The sequence below is a fragment of the Rhinatrema bivittatum genome, chromosome 3 (genome assembly GCF_901001135.1).
Source record: "Rhinatrema bivittatum chromosome 3, aRhiBiv1.1, whole genome shotgun sequence".
Taxonomy (NCBI): domain Eukaryota; kingdom Metazoa; phylum Chordata; class Amphibia; order Gymnophiona; family Rhinatrematidae; genus Rhinatrema; species Rhinatrema bivittatum.
Window position 1 is genome coordinate 18,843,025 of NC_042617.1, and position 18,952 is coordinate 18,861,976.

Here is an 18,952-nt window from a genome sequence, read left to right on the forward strand (position 1 = left end):
CCAATGTAGGGCTTCAGAGCAGTGGCTACAAACCCCCTTTTTAATTACTGCCAACACTCTGTATCTCCAGTCTCTTCACTCTCTCCTTGTCCTGTCTCTGCTGTTTCTCACTCTCTCTGTGTGTTTAAGGCAACTGCTTTATACCGGGATTAATGTCTCAGGGTGATGAAGAGCAATTAAGTAAACAGGCGTCCAGCTTTCCACCCAATTCGTGAACTTTTAAGGGGCTGAGAGGAGGGAGATAATTACCTGCCACTCTGAAGGCCTCAAACATTTACCTGTCTAGCCCGAGGGCAGTGGGGTTTCCCCGTTCCAGTTAGGAGATCATAGCCTGGCGGTGATTCCAGTGCCCCCAGGCCCCTCTTAACTGCTGCACTCAGACGGGACACGGCCCTGCTGCTAGGGCTGGGGCATGAGCCTAAAGTGAGGTTTTACCCTTGGCTATGCCCCCTGTGGTCACTCGGGTCAAGGCTGGCAGGGCTTCGGTGGGCCGGGTTGTGTTTTCCATGGACTGGTCCCGCTCTTTCTGCTGGTGCCGAATGCTTTCCCGGGGGAGCTGTGTTGCATGGTACACCGTATGGATTATTTTTATTGTATTTTATTTAATTCAAGCTCTTCTCCTGGCAAGTAAAGAGCTGATCCGCAGCAGGCGTCTGAAGCAGCTCCTGGAAGTGGTGCTGGCCTTTGGCAATTACATGAACAAGGGCCAGAGGGGGAACGCCTTCGGCTTCAAGGTCTCGAGTCTGAACAAAATCGCAGACACCAAGTCCAGCATCGACAGGTAAGACAGGAAAGCAAAAGCCGGGGGAGCTTATTCAGCCTTGTGCCGAAACGGTCGGGGGAGGGCGGGGGGCGGGTCTGTCCGTTAATCACACAGAGTCAAACACCCAGCCAGGTGAGGTCTGGAGAGGCTGCGATAGTGCACGTCGGTGCGGTGCAAGGGCGCGGCGTTCGCAGCACTAGCGGCAGAAGACCTGATGCCACTTTTTTCTCTTAGGGTCCCGAGGGGGGGGGGTTTGAAATAGCAGTTGCCCCCCCCTGAAAACGCGCTGCCCCCCCTCTGCCCTGCTTGGCTGCCTCGGCAGCAGGAAGTAAAGTGGGCAGAGACTGAAGGCTCTTGCCTGCTGTCGGATTCGGTTCAGAGTTCAGATTGTATATTATGTTCCTGTGCTTAGTATTTCTCTTCATAACACCCCCCCAACTACCCGACGCATAATAAGCCCCTGCGGCCCTGCGTATCCCCCCCACCCGTTTCCAGGATCTGAACCCGTTCCTCTTGCAGGCGTGGCCTGGAGAAGCAGAACTTGCGAGTGCGCAGCGCACTGGGGTGGAAGATGAAGCTGGAGCAGGGTAAAATCTCCTAGTGCCATGAGCGCTGTGCCCTGCCTTGCCCCTTCGGTCTCTGTGCGCCCCGATGGTGCATGCTCCGTGGAGCGCAGTATAGAGGAAGCCTAAGGCACATCACTGCTGTACACTTCCAGAAGCTCACAGCCCCACAGAGGTCATTACATTCACAGCAGCGGGGCTACCAAGCACACCCTTCCCGTTCTTTATTCTCCAACTCAAACAGAACCTGCCCCAAACTGGGTCTACAATGCCACGAGTCTTCATTCACAGCTACCTGGGGTTCCCCTTCCCCCCCCCCCCCCCCAATCTATCCCAGCTTTCACAGTGACGGGCCTCAGCTGGGGACCACGTATTGAGGTGCATTCCTGAGACTGACCAATAGGTGTCGCTCTTGCTCAATGGCTGAGATGTCCTCCCTCAAGGGAACTGTGAATGCTGCTCCATTGATGAGAGCAGGCCTGGTATCAAAACCTGAGGCTCACGCCTGGCAGCGCAGAGCATTAGCTCTGAGTCTGGCCTCTTTCCTGCTATCTCACCTTGATGTAAGATTCCCCAGGATTCAACAATTAGATACTGGATGCCACCAGAGAACTGAAAAATGCAGTGTTAAAACGCTGACCTTCACATTGTCCATCTGCTAGTAAAATGAGCTAAGCTGTAGTTTGCAGTATTTAAATAGAGGCACTTCACTCCAGTTAATGCCCCACAAAGATTTATTAACTGTTTGAGTGGCAGGAGCACCGACAGCACACGTGTGAGTTTCAGGATGCGCATATATCTGTAATGCAGGAACACGCATACTTTCTCTACCCATTTTACAAAATAACGCAGCGAGAACTTTATGCATGAAGCGATTCTAACAATATGTGGGTAACAGCACAGAATTAAATGTGGAGGCAGGTATTTCATGAGGGATAACAGTGACGGACATATTTGGAATCGCCAGATCACCTCCACCCAAGCTCCCCCAGCACGTCAGTCTGAGCCCCCACCCAAAAACCGCCGACAAAAGGCCAGTCCCGTTTCCCTTGTGAGAGTCAGTCAGCAGGTGCAGATGTGTAAGAACAGGTTCGGCAATGTGTGCGCCTATACCCACTTACTAAAGAGAGATTTGCGCAGGTATTTCCGAACCTCTACCCCCAGAATAGCCCTAAACTGCCCCTTTTATTCCCCCCCGTTAACATTCATGTGCAGTGCGCGCATTTACTGCACGTACAAGCTCACGCTCGACAGGTGCGCGTACGCTGCTAATGTTTCGTGCGCAAACGACCTCCTGCCACTGACCGGGGGGGGGGGCTCGCGAGCTCCGTGCAGACGATAAGCCTCCAAGCCGCTGGTGCCTTGCGCTGATCCCCCTCACTGTGCTCACCGCTGTGCCCCTTCATTGCAGGAACGTGACGCTATTGCACTACTTGATCATGATCTTTGAGAAGACCTACCCGGATATCCTAAACATCCAGGCTGAGCTGCAGCACCTGCCTGAGGCTGCCAAAGTCAAGTAAGTCTGAGTCGTCTGCGCCCGCCGAATCGCTGGGGGGAGGCGCGGTGAAGGCAAGGCGGGCCTGGCAGCAACGCAGACCGTGCCTTGCCGCTCTTCTGCCGTTTCCGAGGGCCTCGCTTCCCCAAGGAGATGATGCAAATAACGACAGAGCTTGCATCTGTGCCCGTCCTCCGTGCCCAGGCCGTACCGCTGGGCACTTTATACCACTCATTCTTGCCTGCCTCTCCTCCTGGTCCTTACGGCTTCCTGTGTTTCTCTGCTTCTCTCTCTTTCAGCTTGGTGGAGTTAGAGAAGGAAGTGAACAACATCAAGAATGGGCTGAAGGCCGTCGAAGCTGTGAGTATCTCAGGATTCCCTGCTAGCAGTTCATGAAACGTACTCGGGCTCCAGGGTCGGGCCAGCGACAGATGCTGATGGGTTGTCGGAGTTCCCCTGCACTAACCCCTCTTCACCCGGTGCACGGCGCTGCGGTGTTAAGTTCCATCACACAAAACTGGCTTAGATAAGACGCGATATCCATCAAGCGGCCAAATTTCTGCAGCCGACAGCAGAGAGATAGACCAGAAGAACAGGGCAACCTAGATGGGCCGATCATTGTTTTTCTACTGTCAACTGCTATGTTATGATGCCATCAGGCTATGATATGTATGTATCTTGCCACATGAATGTCGGTATAGAAACGTTCAAATAAATAAATAACTAGCCCCAGGCTAATGGCACCTGGGATTTTTGTAGTCAGAACGCATTATTAATGATTAGAAAGATCTATGCCGGAAAAATGAACTCCGCCTCCCCCCGATTTCATTGGATATTTACACTGTAAGCGAACGGGAGCTCCACCTCTCCAGGATTTCATTAGATGTTTATACTGTAAGCAAGCGGGAGCTCCGCCTCTCCATGATTTCATTGGATGTTTACACTAAGCGAGCGGGAGCTCCACCTCTCCCTGATTTCATTGGATGGTTACACTGTAAGCGAGCGGGAGCTCCGCCTCTCCCTGATTTCATTGGATGGTTACACTGTAAGCGAGCGGGAGCTCCGCCTCTCTATGATTTCATTGGATGTTTACACTAAGCAAACGGGAGCTCCGCCTCTTCCTGATTTCATTGGATGGTTACACTGTAAGCGAGCGGGAGCTCCGCCTCTCCATGATTTCATTGGATGTTTACACTAAGCGAGCAGGAGCTCCGCCTCTCTCCGATTTCATTAGATGTTTACACTGTAAGCGAGCAGGAGCTCCGTCTCTCTCCGATTTCATTAGATGTTTACACTGTAAGCGAGCGGGAGCTCCGCCTCTCCATGATTTCATTGGATGGTTACACTGTAGGTGAGCGGGAGCTCCGCCTCTCCATGATTTCATTGGATGTTTACACTAAGCGAACAGGAGCTCCGCCTCTCCCTGATTTCATTGGATGGTTACACTGTAAGCGAGCAGGAGCTCCGCTTCTCCATGATTTCATTGGATGTTTACACTAAGGGAACGGGAGCTCCACCTCTCCCTGATTTCATTGGATAGTTACACTGTAAGCGAGCGGGAGCTCCATCTCTCTCCGATTTCATTGGATGGTTACACTAAACCAGCAGGAGCTCTGCCTCTCTCCGATTTCATTGGATGGTTACACTGTAAGCGAGCGGGAGCTCCGCCTCTCCCTGATTTCATTGGATGTTTACACTAAGCGAGCGGGAGCTCCACCTCTCCGTGATTTCATTGGATGCTTACACTGTAAGCGAGCGGGAGCTCCGCCTCTCCCTGATTTCATTGGATGGTTACACTGTAAGCAAGCGGGAGCTCCGCCTCTCCCTGATTTCATTGGATGTTTACACTAAGCGAGCGGGAGCTCCGCCTCTCCCTGATTTCATTGGATGGTTACACTGTAAGCAAGCGGGAGCTCCACCTCTCCCTGATTTCATTGGATGGTTACACTGTAAGCAAGCGGGAGCTCCACCTCTCCCTGATTTCATTGGATGGTTACACTGTAAGGCGAGCGGGAGCTCCACCTCTCTCTGATTTCATTGGATGGTTACACAGTGCGAATGGGAGGTTCCCTGCCAGATGTTCCACAGAGCTTCAAGGATTTGGTAATGGGACTGGGTCTTGGTCTTGGTCTTGCCATGCCCGGCTCCCCACGTTTACCGTAATGCAGATATTCATTAGCGGTTCTTCCATCCTGTGCTCTGCGCTTGGTTTCTGAGCTGCCATTTTATCTAACTAAGGGGGGTAATTTCCAAAAAGCCCTCCTGCATTAGGTGGCAAAAATGCTCGCAGGTTACCCCAATTTTCAAAACAGGCTTCCGTGCATACATCCTCCCCACCAAAGTTACCTGTCCTCAGGTCCCCCTTGCTGTTACATGCGTGGAAGATTTTCAGGAAAATTTAGGCGCCTACTTTTAGATATCCAACCCCCTCCCCCTCTCCGCTCAGCCCAGGTAAAGTTACGTGCAGTCAGGACATGCGTGCATAACGTTTACAGCACAGCAGGATAGCAATTTCCTAAAAAGCCTTTGAAAATGGCCCTCTAAGTCGGGAAAAGATCTCATCCAGAAGAAAAACGTAGGCCAGCCTCCCAGCTCCCATTTCTGCTGGCCCCTGCTTTTAGGTTCGCTCCTTCCCTTCTCAGACTACCTCGAGCACAAGGGGCTCTCTGTCTTGGCAAGAACTTGCTAGAACTCGTATGGACTTTCCCAGCTTGAAGAACCCGGAGCATCCCTAATGTTTCCCTTCCCAGCCTCTGGTCGTTCCCAGGGCCGCTCCCCAGCTGTGCCTTCCTGCCGCCCTCCTCTGGGACCCGGGGAACACGTCCGTGACCCTTCAGCAGCGCCCGCCTGATTTTGGACCCCTGGCGCTGCACCATGAAATAGGGGGGGACTCGGTTCTGTGCTGGTCCAGTGCTTTCTGTGCTCCATTGCCCAAAGCTGCTAGGAACCCGGCAAGGCTTGTAATTAGATGCGTGGTCTGCAGTGCGATGGGGCTGGTAGATAACGTTGCTCTCAATTGTTTGGTGTTAAACAGACCTTGTGGATTTGGCTTCATTTCTTTGAAAAAGCAAACCCTCCAGCTCTTTGCTTTTCTTCTGAGGGCAATTGCACGTGCATGGGGGGGGGGTTCCCCCCCCCCCCCCCGGGCTGAAAGATTAAATTTCATAACTCTGATATTTATAGAGTGACCGCAGTGTACATAGCGCTATCCAAGACAGCTTGCGTGGTTGCTCTGTCCCTGCTTTGAAGAGCTGACAGCCTTGAGCCTGCTGGAGCGTCCGTGAGAGAAGCCAGCGGGGCTGCTAAGGAATCCAGCTTCCCTGGACGGTTTATTGGGCTTCAGTTGCAAGATGGCTTTATCCCCATCTCCTCAGCTGGGAGCCCCCTGTGTCTGCTCAGCTCCAGGGGGACAGCAAGGCCGGAGCCTAGTCCTGCACACAGATAACGGGAAAAGGCCTAAAAATGCAAGAGGAAAGGTAGGAGAAGGGAGTGCCAGTTTATGGGGCCTTTCTGCAAAATTGGTGACGAGCCATCTGCTTCTGCTAATTGACTCGACCTATAGTTTAATGAGATTTTGAGGGGTTTTTTTTTAATGTTTTGGATGAAATGAATGTAAAGCGGCGACATTGGTTCTCTTTTTTTTAAAAGAAGTGCCGCACAAGGACCGAGCTTGTCCATTTTTCTTGAGCTGCCCCTTTGCAGTCTGCACAACAGACTTTTTGGGGGAAACCCATAGACCGTCAGAGGGAACCAAAAGTCACATTTATTGCGGGAATGCCGTCCAGCCCCCTCCGGGAGCGGATCCCGCGCAGAGATGGGGGACGGGGACTTCCTTGAAACGAGGAGCGAGGAGGCTGGTGGATGAGCAGTAGGGGGGGGAGAGGGTACTGCCGAGTCGCCGGCAAGCTTGGTGGCTTCAGGCAGAGAAATCGTGAGGCTGTCACCCTCCTTGGAAGTAAATCGTTGTGAGGCGAGGAGAGCGTCACCCTCCCTGGTGAGGGCAGGCTAAGAGAGAGAGAGAGAGAGAGCAGGCCGGTTGTTGGCCTGGTAAATAAAACACCTGGACCTCCAGAAATCAGGGGCGAAGGGAGCTTTTTATCAGCGTGACTCCTTCCCTGGCTGCGAGAAGCTGCAGCCCAGCTCACGCTGCAGCCTCCCTTAAAATAATACAAGGAACCAAAAAAATAAATAATCTCGCTGCGAGCGATAGAAGTGTGGAAAAGCACCGAGCTGACCCCGGTGGTGCTATTTGAGCTGCCAAATATCCCGAGGTTGCCTTTGATGGGTCTGCAAGGAAAATATTTTCCATTCTCTGGCACGGGCACTCGGAGCAGCAGAGAGCGCACTAGATCGCTCCAATTATCAATTTTTCTCACTTTCTGGCTCTGAACTTTCTCCCCTGGGTCTTCTTTGCTCTCCTTTTGTATTATTGTGATACTCCCCCATCTTTTTAAAGGTCCTCCTGTCCTGAGCCCGCTCTTGAGCTGCTTTTCCTGTCTCATGGGCTTCCTGTGCGGGCTTCACCGAGCTTGCAAAACTCCAGCAAGGCGCAGGACGGAGGAGCTGAACGTGAGAGACGCGCCAGAGCCGTGCAGAATACCAGGGCCTGGACGTCCTGGAGGCTCTGGGAAATTTTGGGGGGGTGAGGAGAGGTGGGACCTGGAGGGGGGTTTCATTGCAGGCGCTGGGTCATTTCTGAAATACATGGAACGGCTCTGCTCATGCTGGTCAAGCAGAACGGCAGGGTTGTGCTACCTGAGCACAGCAGGCAGGGCCTGCCCAGAGCAGCGGAAACAGGAGCCCTGTTAAACATCCACTTAATCTGTCCTGAAAACCGGGGCCTTTGAGAATGCTACAAGGCTGGCGCACAGCTGGACTGGTGCAGGTTGTAGCAAAGACCGAGCTCCTGGATTTAATGAGCGTGGGATGGCTTTAAGGAGTGTGTGTACAGGAGTGTGTAGAGAGGGGCTGAACTACCTCCAGGTCGCTAGGGACAGTCTGGGGAGAGGCACTGTACTTAGAATAACATAAAGGCCACAGTTAGAAGAAAGGCAATTTCACATTTCTTAAAATAGATTTTATGTACACATCATAAAATACATTAATGGGTCTAAGTGAATGTGCCTAGACAGGACTCCTTGAACAGACTTATAGCATCTCAACCACAGGACTAACAGCAGCCGCAACACGAACTAACCGCACCCCAACCAGAGGGAGTAACAGCACCCTCAACAAAAGAACTAACCACACCCCAACCAGAGGGAGTAACAGCGCCCTCAACAAAAGAACTAACCGCACCCCAACCAGAGGGAGTAACAGCACCCTCAACAAAAGAACTAACCGCACCCCAATCAGAGGGAGTAACAGCACCCTCAACAAAAGAACTAACCGCACCCCAACCAGAAGGAGTAACAGCACCCTCAACAAAAGAACTAACCGCACCCCAACCAGAGGGAGTAACAGCGCCCTCAACAAAAGAACTAACCGCACCCCAACCAGAGGGAGTAACAGCGCCCTCAACAAAAGAACTAACCGCACCCCAATCAGAGGGAGTAACAGCGCCCTCAACAAAAGAACTAACCGCACCCCAACCAGAAGGAGTAACAGCACCCTCAACAAAAGAACTAACCGCACCCCAACCAGAAGGAGTAACAGCACCCTCAACAAAAGAACTAACCGCACCCCAACCAGAGGGAGTAACAGCACCCTCAACAAAAGAACTAACCGCACCCCAACCAGAAGGAGTAACAGCACCCTCAACAAAAGAACTAACCGCACCCCAACCAGAAGGAGTAACAGCACCCTCAACAAAAGAACTAACCGCACCCCAACCAGAAGGAGTAACAGCACCCTCAACAAAAGAACTAACCGCACCCCAACCAGAAGGAGTAACAGCACCCTCAACAAAAGAACTAACCGCACCCCAACCAGAGGGAGTAACAGCACCCTCAACAAAAGAACTAACCGCACCCCAACCAGAGGGAGTAACAGCACCCTCAACAAAAGAACTAACCGCACCCCAACCAGAAGGAGTAACAGCACCCTCAACAAAAGAACTAACCGCACCCCAACCAGAAGGAGTAACAGCACCCTCAACAAAAGAACTAACCACACCCCAACCAGAGGGAGTAACAGCACCCTCAACAATAGAACTAACCACACCCCAACCAAAAGGAGTAACAATGCTCCAACTAAAGGGACTCACTGAACCCCAACAAAAGAACTAACTGCACCCCAACCAGAAGGAGTAACAGCGCCCCAACACAAGAACTAACCACACCCCAACCAGAAGGAGTAACAATGCCCCAACTAAAGGGACTCACTGAACCCCAACAAAAGAACTAACTGCACCCCAAACAGACGGAGTAGCAGCGCCCCAACAAAAGGGACTCATTGAACCCCAACAAAAGAACTAACTGCACCCCAACCAGAAGGAGTAACAGTGACCCAACTAAAGGGACTCATTGAACCCCAACAAAAGAACTAACTGCACCCCAACCACAGGGAGTAACAGCACCCTAACAAAAGAACTAACCACACCCCAACCACAGGGAGTAACAGCACCCTAAAAAAAGAACTAACCACACCCCAACCAGAAGGAGTAACAGTGCCCCAACTAAAGGGACTCATTGAACCCCAACAAAAGAACTAACTGCACCCCAACCAGAAGGAGTAACAGTGCCCCAACTAAAGGGACTCACTGAACCCTAACAAAAGAACTAACTGCACCCCAACCACAGGGAGTAACAGCGCCCTCAACAAAAGAACTAACTTCACCCCAACCAGAGGGAGTAACAGCACCCTCAACACAAGAACTAACCACACCCCAACCAGAAGGAGTAACAGTGCCCCAACTAAAGGGACTCATTGAACCCCAACAAAACAACTAACTGCACCCCAACCAGAAGGAGTAACAGCGCCCCAACTAAAGGGACTCATTGAACCCCAACAAAACAACTAACCGCACCCCAACCAGAAGGAGTAACAGTGCCCCAACTAAAGGGACTTATTGAACCCCAACAAAACAACTAACTGCACCCCAACCAGAAGGAGTAACAGTGCCCCAACTAAAAGGACTCATTGAACCCCAACAAAAGAACTAACTGTACCCCAACCACAGGGAGTAACGGCACCCTAACACAAGAACCAACCACACCCCAAGGAAGAAAAAGAAGCGGGTTCTCTGTTGGAGAATGTGGAGGTGATTGGGAAATGGGGTGGGATTGATGGGGGAAGAGGAGAGGCGCCTGCCCTGATGGGGAAGGGGAAAGGAGTGAGTCCTAATGGTGGAAGGGGGAGAAGAGGGTCCCCTGTCGGGGAAGGGAGATGAGAGGCCTGATGGGATCAGCAGGAGATTATGTTCGTTGGATGGGGAGTGGGTGGAGGGAAAGAAAGAAGAGTAGTTGCAGAGAAATAAAGAAAAGCATCGGACATGGAGGTAACAGGAAAGGTCTGGAGAGGGTGTGAGTGAATGGGCTGAAGATCAGAGGGCAGCATGTGCAGGAAGAGGTTGTGCAAGATGTTAAGATCGGACATTGAACTTAATATTTTACACGTATTGAATCTCCTAGTGTGAATGTCGCTATACGCAAGTAACCCCAACCCAGGAAATATCAGCACCCCAACCTCAGAACTAACCACAGCAACTAACTGCATCCCAACCTAAGAACTAACCACACCCCAATACAGCAACTAACTGCACCCCAATACAGTGACTAAGTGCACCCGAACACAACGAATAACCACCCCAACCCAGAGATTAATATCACCCCATTCTAGGGACTATTAGCCTTCCAACACAAGAACTAGCCACACTAACCACCCACGGACCAGCAAGCTGTATGAGGCTAAAAATTGACACACACACACCCCTTCCCCCCCAATAATCTTTAATTGCAAAGAAGTGAAGGGAAAGCCAGAGATCAACCAGGGTCTGTGGTACTGCAAGAGGAAGCAAGACTGGACAGAGCCGAGATGGGTTTTTATGTTCAATTCAAGCCCTGTCTGCTCAGTGTTAGCTGGGGTATGATCAGGTCGGGGGAGTAAAACACCCTACAGGCACGAGATTTCCAAGAGTATGTGCCCCCAGCGCTACCCCCTCCCATTGCCCACACATATAACAGTGGCACTGGGCTCTAGCGTTTTAACTCGCATTCTGTGGAACTAAGGATTTTCAAAGGTTTCCTTCTGAAGATGAGCAGCAGGTATGCACAATCAAAGTGCCCGTGCACCCACTGTCAGTACCGTGGGCTGTTTGGAATTGCCCCCTCCCACTAGGAAACCTCCTTTAGTCTGTGAGGCTCTAAGAGAATGGCTGCCTGGTGAGCCAACGAGCAATCTGCTTTCGGTTGGTGCTGGTGTCCGAATCTGCCAGTCTAGGAACTGAAGTGCTGTGGCCCTTATTCCCGGGGGGACTTTGTGAGACTGATGCACCGCTGAAGAGAGAGGTGGGAGCATGGAGGGATTCCCCCGGGATCTCCTGCGGGGCATCCCAGCCCTCTCCCGCTCGGTGTGAGAAGCGGGGAGTGACAAGCGGCAATGAACGGAAGAAAGGGAGATTTTCCGTCATTTTAGGGGAAAAAAAAAAAGGCTTTGGTCAGATAAAGCCCCCGCGTCTGCATTCAATTAAATTGGACTTGAATGTTCAAACAGATCAACAAAACCGCAGTCAAGAAAAAAATGTCTTATTTTAGGCAGGCTTACTGCCTTCCAAGCCAGTGATGTGATACGTAATTAGCACCTACGGGAAGGCCTAGTTCAGCTTTAATTTCCTCGTTGTAATTATAATGACCTTTAAACAGCTCTGGACTTGCATGTTTGGGTTTCATGTGAAAAGAAAAATATCCCCCCTGTAGTAACTGAGGACTGAGTGTGAACATGTGGCCTGATGTAAAAATCTATTCTGCACCAGTATATAGAAAGGGAGGTGGAGATTCAAAAGCCATTTAGACGGAGAACTGAAAAGTTAACTTATGCGGCTAACTCTGGGTGCACCATAGGACCAGCCTAAAGTTAGCCTGATATGTTTATCCAGCTAAATGGCCGAGCTGCTTAGCATCTGAATATTGGCTTGTAGGTGTTTCCAAGCATAAAGTCACTCCCCTTCCAGGAATGCCCCTTTTACCTGGAGTTTCCCTCTGAAAACGAATTTGCAGTACCCACGAGGAGACCCTCTATCATCCTATATCTGCGGAATGCCAACTGCGTGTGAGGTTTGACGGGGGCCTTTGGAGTTACCGGCTGCTCTGTCCCTTAACCCATATCTTCCCATCAAAGGCTATTAATGGTGGGGACCAGCTGACCAGTGGTTTGGTGTTAGGGTATTACTCTTTGCACAGCAAAGCTAATTTCAGCCAACCACAGCCAACAGCGAGTGCAATTGTATGAACTGGGGCCAGCTCAATGGCTAATGCTGTGCCACTGCCACGCAGAGGATCTGGGTTTGATTCACAGGCCAGGGCTCTGCTCTGCTCCCCCCGGGTTAGTAGGGACTGGGGATGCAGAGACGGCAGTCTTCACAGCCTCTGGGCAGGATGGGAGTCCGAGTCATTGTGCCACGGGAGACCTCAGTTGGCCAGACTTAACAGCCCATGATCGTGGGGTTAAGAAGACCTGATGCGTGAAGGGACGGTTTGTAGTTGAAAACATTTATTTTCCTCGTCTGGCCTTAGTGTAAGTGCACATTAACATGATTTAATGTGCGCTAAAATAGTTTAGTTTGCTAAAACATTTAACGCACGCTGGAAGATTGACCGTGCACAAAACGAAAACACATGTACTGGGTGGCCCCCGCCCGCGTAGGGCCACTGCGGTGACTGGACTGCGTGAGCTGGGGAGGAGATCTAAAGCAGAGAGAGTCCCATCGTGAGTGCAAACGAAGGCCTGTGGTGCTGCTGCTGCCCAGCAGGGACCAATAACGACAGAGCGGGAGAAATATCCTGGGCCAAGAAAGAGAAGAAATAATGGGAGACGATTGGAGGGCCTCAGCCCAACTCAAAGTGAACAGATGAAAATGTGCAGGAACACGCTCGGAGAAGAAAACCCCTGCTGGACACTCGAGAACCTTATGTCTGGCTCAGCCAGGCCGCTGGCATGTCGTTACTTCATGTTTGTTGTTTGTCCTTAGTGTGCCCTGGTGGCTCTGGACATGTATTGTTTAACATGGCTTTACGACATGGTCGCTTACATGTGAAGATTGTTTTCTTGTTATTGTTCTTCATTTGAACTATTCCCCCTTTTGGGGCAGCACCTCACGCCCAGCTCCCGTCTGTCCGTCTGTCTTTGACCTCCTCCCGTCTGCGCATGCGCAAGGCCCGCTCGCTGCATGCAGCATTCGTGGTAGACGTTGCGCACGCCTGACCGGGCCTGGCAGGTGGTGGACCGTTGCTTTCACGAGAGCGGCAGCTTGCTTGTAGCAGGCAGGGAGTGAGAGGGACAGCAGGCTGCTGGGAGGTGGGGAGGGCTTAGGGGTAAGTTGGCAGGGAGGGATGCAGTGATCATAGGTATGGGGGGGGGGGGGCTGCCACAGTGTCCCGCTCATTTCCTCTCTGTACAGTCCCTCCGGAACTGGAACCCTTCTAACTTGTTTTCTTCGAAAGGACCTGAGAGAACATTTTCCGTGTGTGTGTGTGTGTTTGTGTGTGTGTGTGTGTTTATTTTTCTTTCCTGCATTGAACTATCGACATAGGAGATTATTCACCTTATAAAACACAACATTTGGGTCAACCCCCATAGTTCGGTGTAGATTGGGTCTTTCACACCCACGGTTGGCTGGGTGTGCTGCGGAGCTGGCGTTTACAGCCCCTGGGGGGAGGGAGGAGTCTTGGTGAGATTGAGAGCCCATGATACAGGGTCCCGGAAGGAGCCCTGGTGCATGCTCACAGCCTCAGGACTGTGGCTGCAATGGCCAGATTAGGAAAAGGGGGAGGGCGGATCCATTAAAACAGGAGAAAAACAATCTCTGGAAGCATTGCAGCACCAGAATCCCAACCCTGGAAGGAAAGAGGGAAGCATTAGTGGGCCAAAATAAAGGACAACATTTGAAAGAGTCAATGGTTTGAATGAAAGAAGACAAGTTTGGGTGAAATATCCATTGCCCTTTGCTACTGAGGATATTGAACTCCTCAAAGTCCCCTGAAAGCCCGTGTCGGAACTACCTGGGCCTGTGTTCACTTCAGCACCATCTCCGTGGCACAAGATCGAGCTCTGTAACTTCCTCTGGAGAGAGAAGACGTCGCCCTGTGGAAGATCCCGAGGGAGCCGAGGGAGGGACGCCCCACTGCCCGCTGATATTTTCCATCGCCTTGCTGCCAGTCTGCTGTGGCCCTGACCTCTTCCTGCCCTTTTAGGTATCCCTGCTGTAAGGGCTGGTCGCTCCCGACAAGGTGAACTTAAGGGGGTAGCCATTTGGGACCTGCTTCAGAAGCAACTAGGGGGCTTTTGTATAATCATTTGTGGATGGTAGGTGTGCTAGGTTTATGTGAGTTTTTGTTTAGTTGAATTATGTAAACTTGTCTGAGCAGATGGATATTTTTATCGATGTTTTATTGCACTGCATGTATATGCATTTACTGCTGTTGTGATATGTTTGTTGGAGGAAGGTGGTATAGAAATGCACCATACATAACATTCTTCTCCATGCTCTTTGCCAGGTGGCAGACTAGTCCTGCTGATTTCCTCCTGTTTCTCTGCTGGAGTACAATGGACGCCAGCGTCTCCCATTTCAGCAGTAGAGTCCCTGTTCAGGTTACTTATCTTCCACCTCTCTTTGGGTCTCCGTCTTCCCTAAATACTGTTCGGTGCCTGAGATGAATCCATTCCTTGCTTGATTGATGGTACGGCCATTAGCTCTCTGTTGCTTCAGTATGTGGCGAGGCTGCACCGGAGACTTGACGCAAGAAGCTCACCACTGCTAGGCTCCTTTTGTGGAGATACTTTGCAAATTGGAAAGTAATAGGAAGAGATTCTAGATGGCACCATGATAGACATTGTCCCATGTACTGTAAGGGAGAGAGAGAGTGAGGCCATTGTCCATCACCCACTCAAAGCCATGGTGAGGGATGTTCAACCTGAGCTTAAGCAGATGGAACACCGAATAACATTTACTGAAACTCCCATCACAGCCTATGAACAACCTCCAAACCTTTCCCACCTGCTCAGCGGAAACGAGCTATTGTCTGGTCCAGCAACACGACCAAGAAATGCAGAACCTGCAAACAGAAATGCAAGCTTCCATTCCAACAACATACTGCATGGAACATTCACCTGTCAAGAAGGATGCTGGAGCCCCCAGCAAAAGTCAAGGATGGGACCTCGCAAGCCCCCTTTATTTCCAGCCAGAGCACTCTGAACAGGACTAAAGGGACCATTTTTCACAACGTGCGCCCTTTCAATAATGCAGCGTGGTTTGCTCTATGAGTCGCCAACACAACCCCTCCCACCCCCACAAAATCACCGTCCTCATTAGTACTGGGTGGGGACAGAGAGCCACAAAAACAACAGGCTCATGGCCCCAACAAAACATCCCCAACTACACACCCCCCCAACACACTAATGGTGGTGTTTTCCATGGAGGCCGTAAGCCAACACTTCCAGCAGCACAAAAACTGTCTGTGGCTGTCTCCCAGTATCTCCCTCAGGCAGTGGAGGCTCCAACGCACGTGGTTGGAGAAGTGGCGAGAGCGCTGGTGGTGTGGACGCTCCCAGGCAGGCTGGCCCTGGCTTCAGTGGCACAGTGGGTGGTGGTGGTGGGACAGGTTAGGCAGCAGGCCTAGACTCCAGCAGTCATGGGGGAGGGTCCTAAGCAGGCTGGCCCTGGCTTCAGTGGCACAGTGGGTGGTGGTGGTGGGACAGGTTAGGCAGCAGGCCTAGACTCCAGCAGTCATGGGGGAGGGTCCTAAGCAGGCTGGCCATGGTGGTGGTGGAAGCTCCTGATTCCCAGGTAAGCAGGCTGCGTTGTGGAGTGCTCCCAGCTTCAAGCCTTCCTTCAGCCTTTCTGTCACACCTGAATAAGGGACTAATGTGTTCTCAGTAACTCATGTACTAAATCTTTTTTGTTGACAAATAAAAAGTGTAATAACCTACCAAGATTTCAGTTTTGTCATGTCTACTAAAAGATTGCACTCTAGTATTCACCTCCCAAAGCTCAGATGATTCCAGTCCCTTTCTGTTCCTTAACCAGCTTTCTATAGCTCTGCTTAATTTTTAAGCGGAAGGAGGATCGTAATGGTGAGAGAGTGAAAGGCTGGAAACCAGGGTTCAAATCCCACTTCTGCCACTAACACTCCTGGTATCATTGGGCAAGTCACTTTCGCTCCCATTGCCTCAGGAATCTGTTTGGATTGTAAGCTCTTTGGGGCAGGCATTTCTTGTAACTGAACAATGCTGTAAACCACCTTAAGTTAAAAATGGAAAAGGCAGTCCAGAAAAAAAAATATTATTTTCCTTTCAGGAACTGGACTATCAGAAACGGCGGGTGCGAGAAACCAATGACCGCTTTGTCCCTGTGATGAGTGATTTCATCACTGTGGCCAGCTTCAGTTTCTCCGAGCTGGAAGACCTGTTGAACGAGGCAAGAGATAAGGTAAGAAGAAGTCTTGGTGATGCCTGGGGCCTGTATAAGAATAGATTTTTATTTATTTATTGTTTTATTTATTTTAAGCGTTTTTTTATACCGAGGTATAGCTAGTAGCCTTCACCCCGGTTTACAAGTACAACAACCTATTACATTTCACAGTGAACTGAGAGAAACTGGGGAAAAACCTGGAATTAACTTATTACAAGCAACTTCAAACGTTTATAATAGGGTATATCTGTGCTCAAACCATTTAATTTCTATCTTAAAAAGTTTTGTGTTGATAGTCTTAGTAGTAGGATATATCTGTGCTCAGACCGTTTAATTTTTATCTTAAAAAGTTTTGTGTCAATAGTCTTAGTAGTGCCATTGCATATCCGATCTCGGTTATGCATGGGATGTTGTGTGATATTAACCAATACCGTCTTTGAATGCTTGACGGGATTATGGATGCCAATAGATCTTTGGCATCCATCCAACGTGACTGAAGGGTGCAGGATTAAGATCACGGAAAATGACTGGGAACTTTTTTTCTTGCTTCTTTTGTAATCTTAATAATCCAGTGTAGAAATCTGTTCCCTGTACGTACCAGGATCAGTCCAGGACACCTGGGTTGTGACTCCGCACCAGTAGATGGAGACAGACTAAAACTTGTGGGCGGAGCCATATATAAGCCCCTGTGCCAGTCACAGCCCCTCAGTCTTACTCTGTCTCCAGTAGATGGTGCAGGTCTAGTCACAGCCCTGCCTGACCTGATTCTGGTGTTGGTGTTAGTCAGGTTTGAATTTTTGGGCTAGGTTTTTTGTTAGGCATAGTTGTTTTATATACCAAATTGGGGTTTTCTTTTAATCCCTTAGTCTCGGGTGCCCTGCCTCCCAGGGGGGTTGAGAGGTCCTGAGGGGACTACCCTCCCCCGGTTGAGGCCGCTGCCAGGGTCGAGGACCCGGCTGGTCTAGTGGCAGCGTCAGGGGTGACACCGGGGAGCCCGGTTCACTCACCCCTGCAGGACTAGGGCTCCAGGACCCGGGACAGCGGCGTCAGCGTTTAAAAAAAAAAAAAAAAAGTTTTCTGTTTTTATTTTGTTGCGGCCGGCTCGCCGTTGCTTCGGCGTCGCTGCTCCGTCGTTTTCGCGCAGGGGGGCACCGCAGGCGAGAGGGGAGGTCGCCGAATTAGTTTTTTCTTTAATTTTGACGCGCCTCAGTTTTTTACTTCCCGCGGTCGCCGGCTTGCCGCGCGGTTCTTCAGGCAAGGCCTGTGGGTCGGCGCGCGCACGCGCGTGTTTTTTCCAGGAGGGCCTCTGCTCGGCCTGCATCCAGGACGGTGAACCAACGTCCAGGGCATCGCGGGGGGCTCGGGCCCGGATCGCGCGTTCGCCGCCGCGAGGGGTAGGCTCAATAAATAGGCCTCAGGACATTTTCCCGCTCAGCGCGGGAGCGGCGGCCATTTTGGCCACTGGCAAGGAATTCTCGCGGACCGCGGCAGGCGATTCGGCTCTCCCTCCCGCGTTATCCCCGCAGCGGGGCGCGGCAGGAGGGGGCGCCGAGGAGGGGCTTCAGCCCCGGGGGGATTCCGGCGCCGATTCTTCCAAATCCGGGTCGTTTCTCTGAGGATTTCGCGGGCTTGCTGCGCAAGGTACTTATGTACAAGCGCAGCAAGCGCTCCCGAGGGGGGGGGGCTCTGGGGAGGGCTCCAACCAGGCCCCACCGAGTAAGCGCAAGGCGAAAAAGACCGCGATGCTCGCCCAGGAGCCAGCGCGAGGGAAACGGCTTCCCCGGAGCGTACCTCAGGAGTCAGATCCAGAAGATTCCTCCACGGCGGATACTGGTGGTCTCGAGGAACCCCCGAGGGGGGCTGAGGAGACGGGGGCGGATGGCTCCGCCCAGCCCGTCGCGGTAGCAGGTACCCAGGCAGCGGACGGGGATGACCCCAAGGTAGTCCGTCTGTTCCTCAGAGAGGAACTGTCGCCATTCATCCCGGCCATTCTCCAGGACCTGGGGATAGAGGCTTCCCCAGTGGTGGTCCGCCAGGAGGTCAATATGGATCCAGTGCGACTGGGATACCCCGGAATTAGGGTTGATAGTCAGCAAGGCCATGGATAAGCTCTACCCGCTCCCGGAGGAGGCGCTGGAGCTTCTGCAACTTCCAAAGGTGGATTCAGCGGTCTCCACGGTGACGAAGAGGCCCACTATCCCGGTCACGGGGGCGACGGCCCTTCGGGATATACAAGACAGGAAGCTTGTAGTGCAGCTTAAGAAGATATTTGAGGTATCCGCCCTAGGGGTGCGGGCAGCAATCTGCACTAACTTCACCATGCGCGCTAGTTTACGCTGGGCCCAGGTCCTTCAGGCGAATGCAGGCCTGTTGGCGGAGGTGGCGTCTCAGGCTGATAGATTGGAGGCGGCAATAGCTTATGGAGCTGACGCCCTCCACAACCTGCTGCGCACCTCTGCTAGGTCCATAGTAGCCGCAGTTTCGGCGCGCCGTCTCCTGTGGCTACGCAACTGGGCAGCGGATGGCTCTTCCAAAGCCCACCTGGGTTCGTTACCTTTCAAGGA

The 18,952-nt window shown here is 51.7% G+C and overlaps 1 protein-coding gene across 1 annotated transcript in view; it reads left to right on the top strand.

The window, feature by feature from the left end:
- DAAM2 (dishevelled associated activator of morphogenesis 2) overlaps positions 1-18,952 on the top strand; it is a 443,570-nt gene that overhangs the window by 398,540 nt on the left and 26,078 nt on the right. The window contains exons 20-23 of the mRNA XM_029592931.1: positions 613-781; positions 2,738-2,845; positions 3,124-3,184; positions 16,275-16,406. Of these exons, the coding sequence (XP_029448791.1) occupies positions 613-781; positions 2,738-2,845; positions 3,124-3,184; positions 16,275-16,406 (470 nt within the window). The remainder of the gene's footprint in view (positions 1-612; positions 782-2,737; positions 2,846-3,123; positions 3,185-16,274; positions 16,407-18,952) is intronic.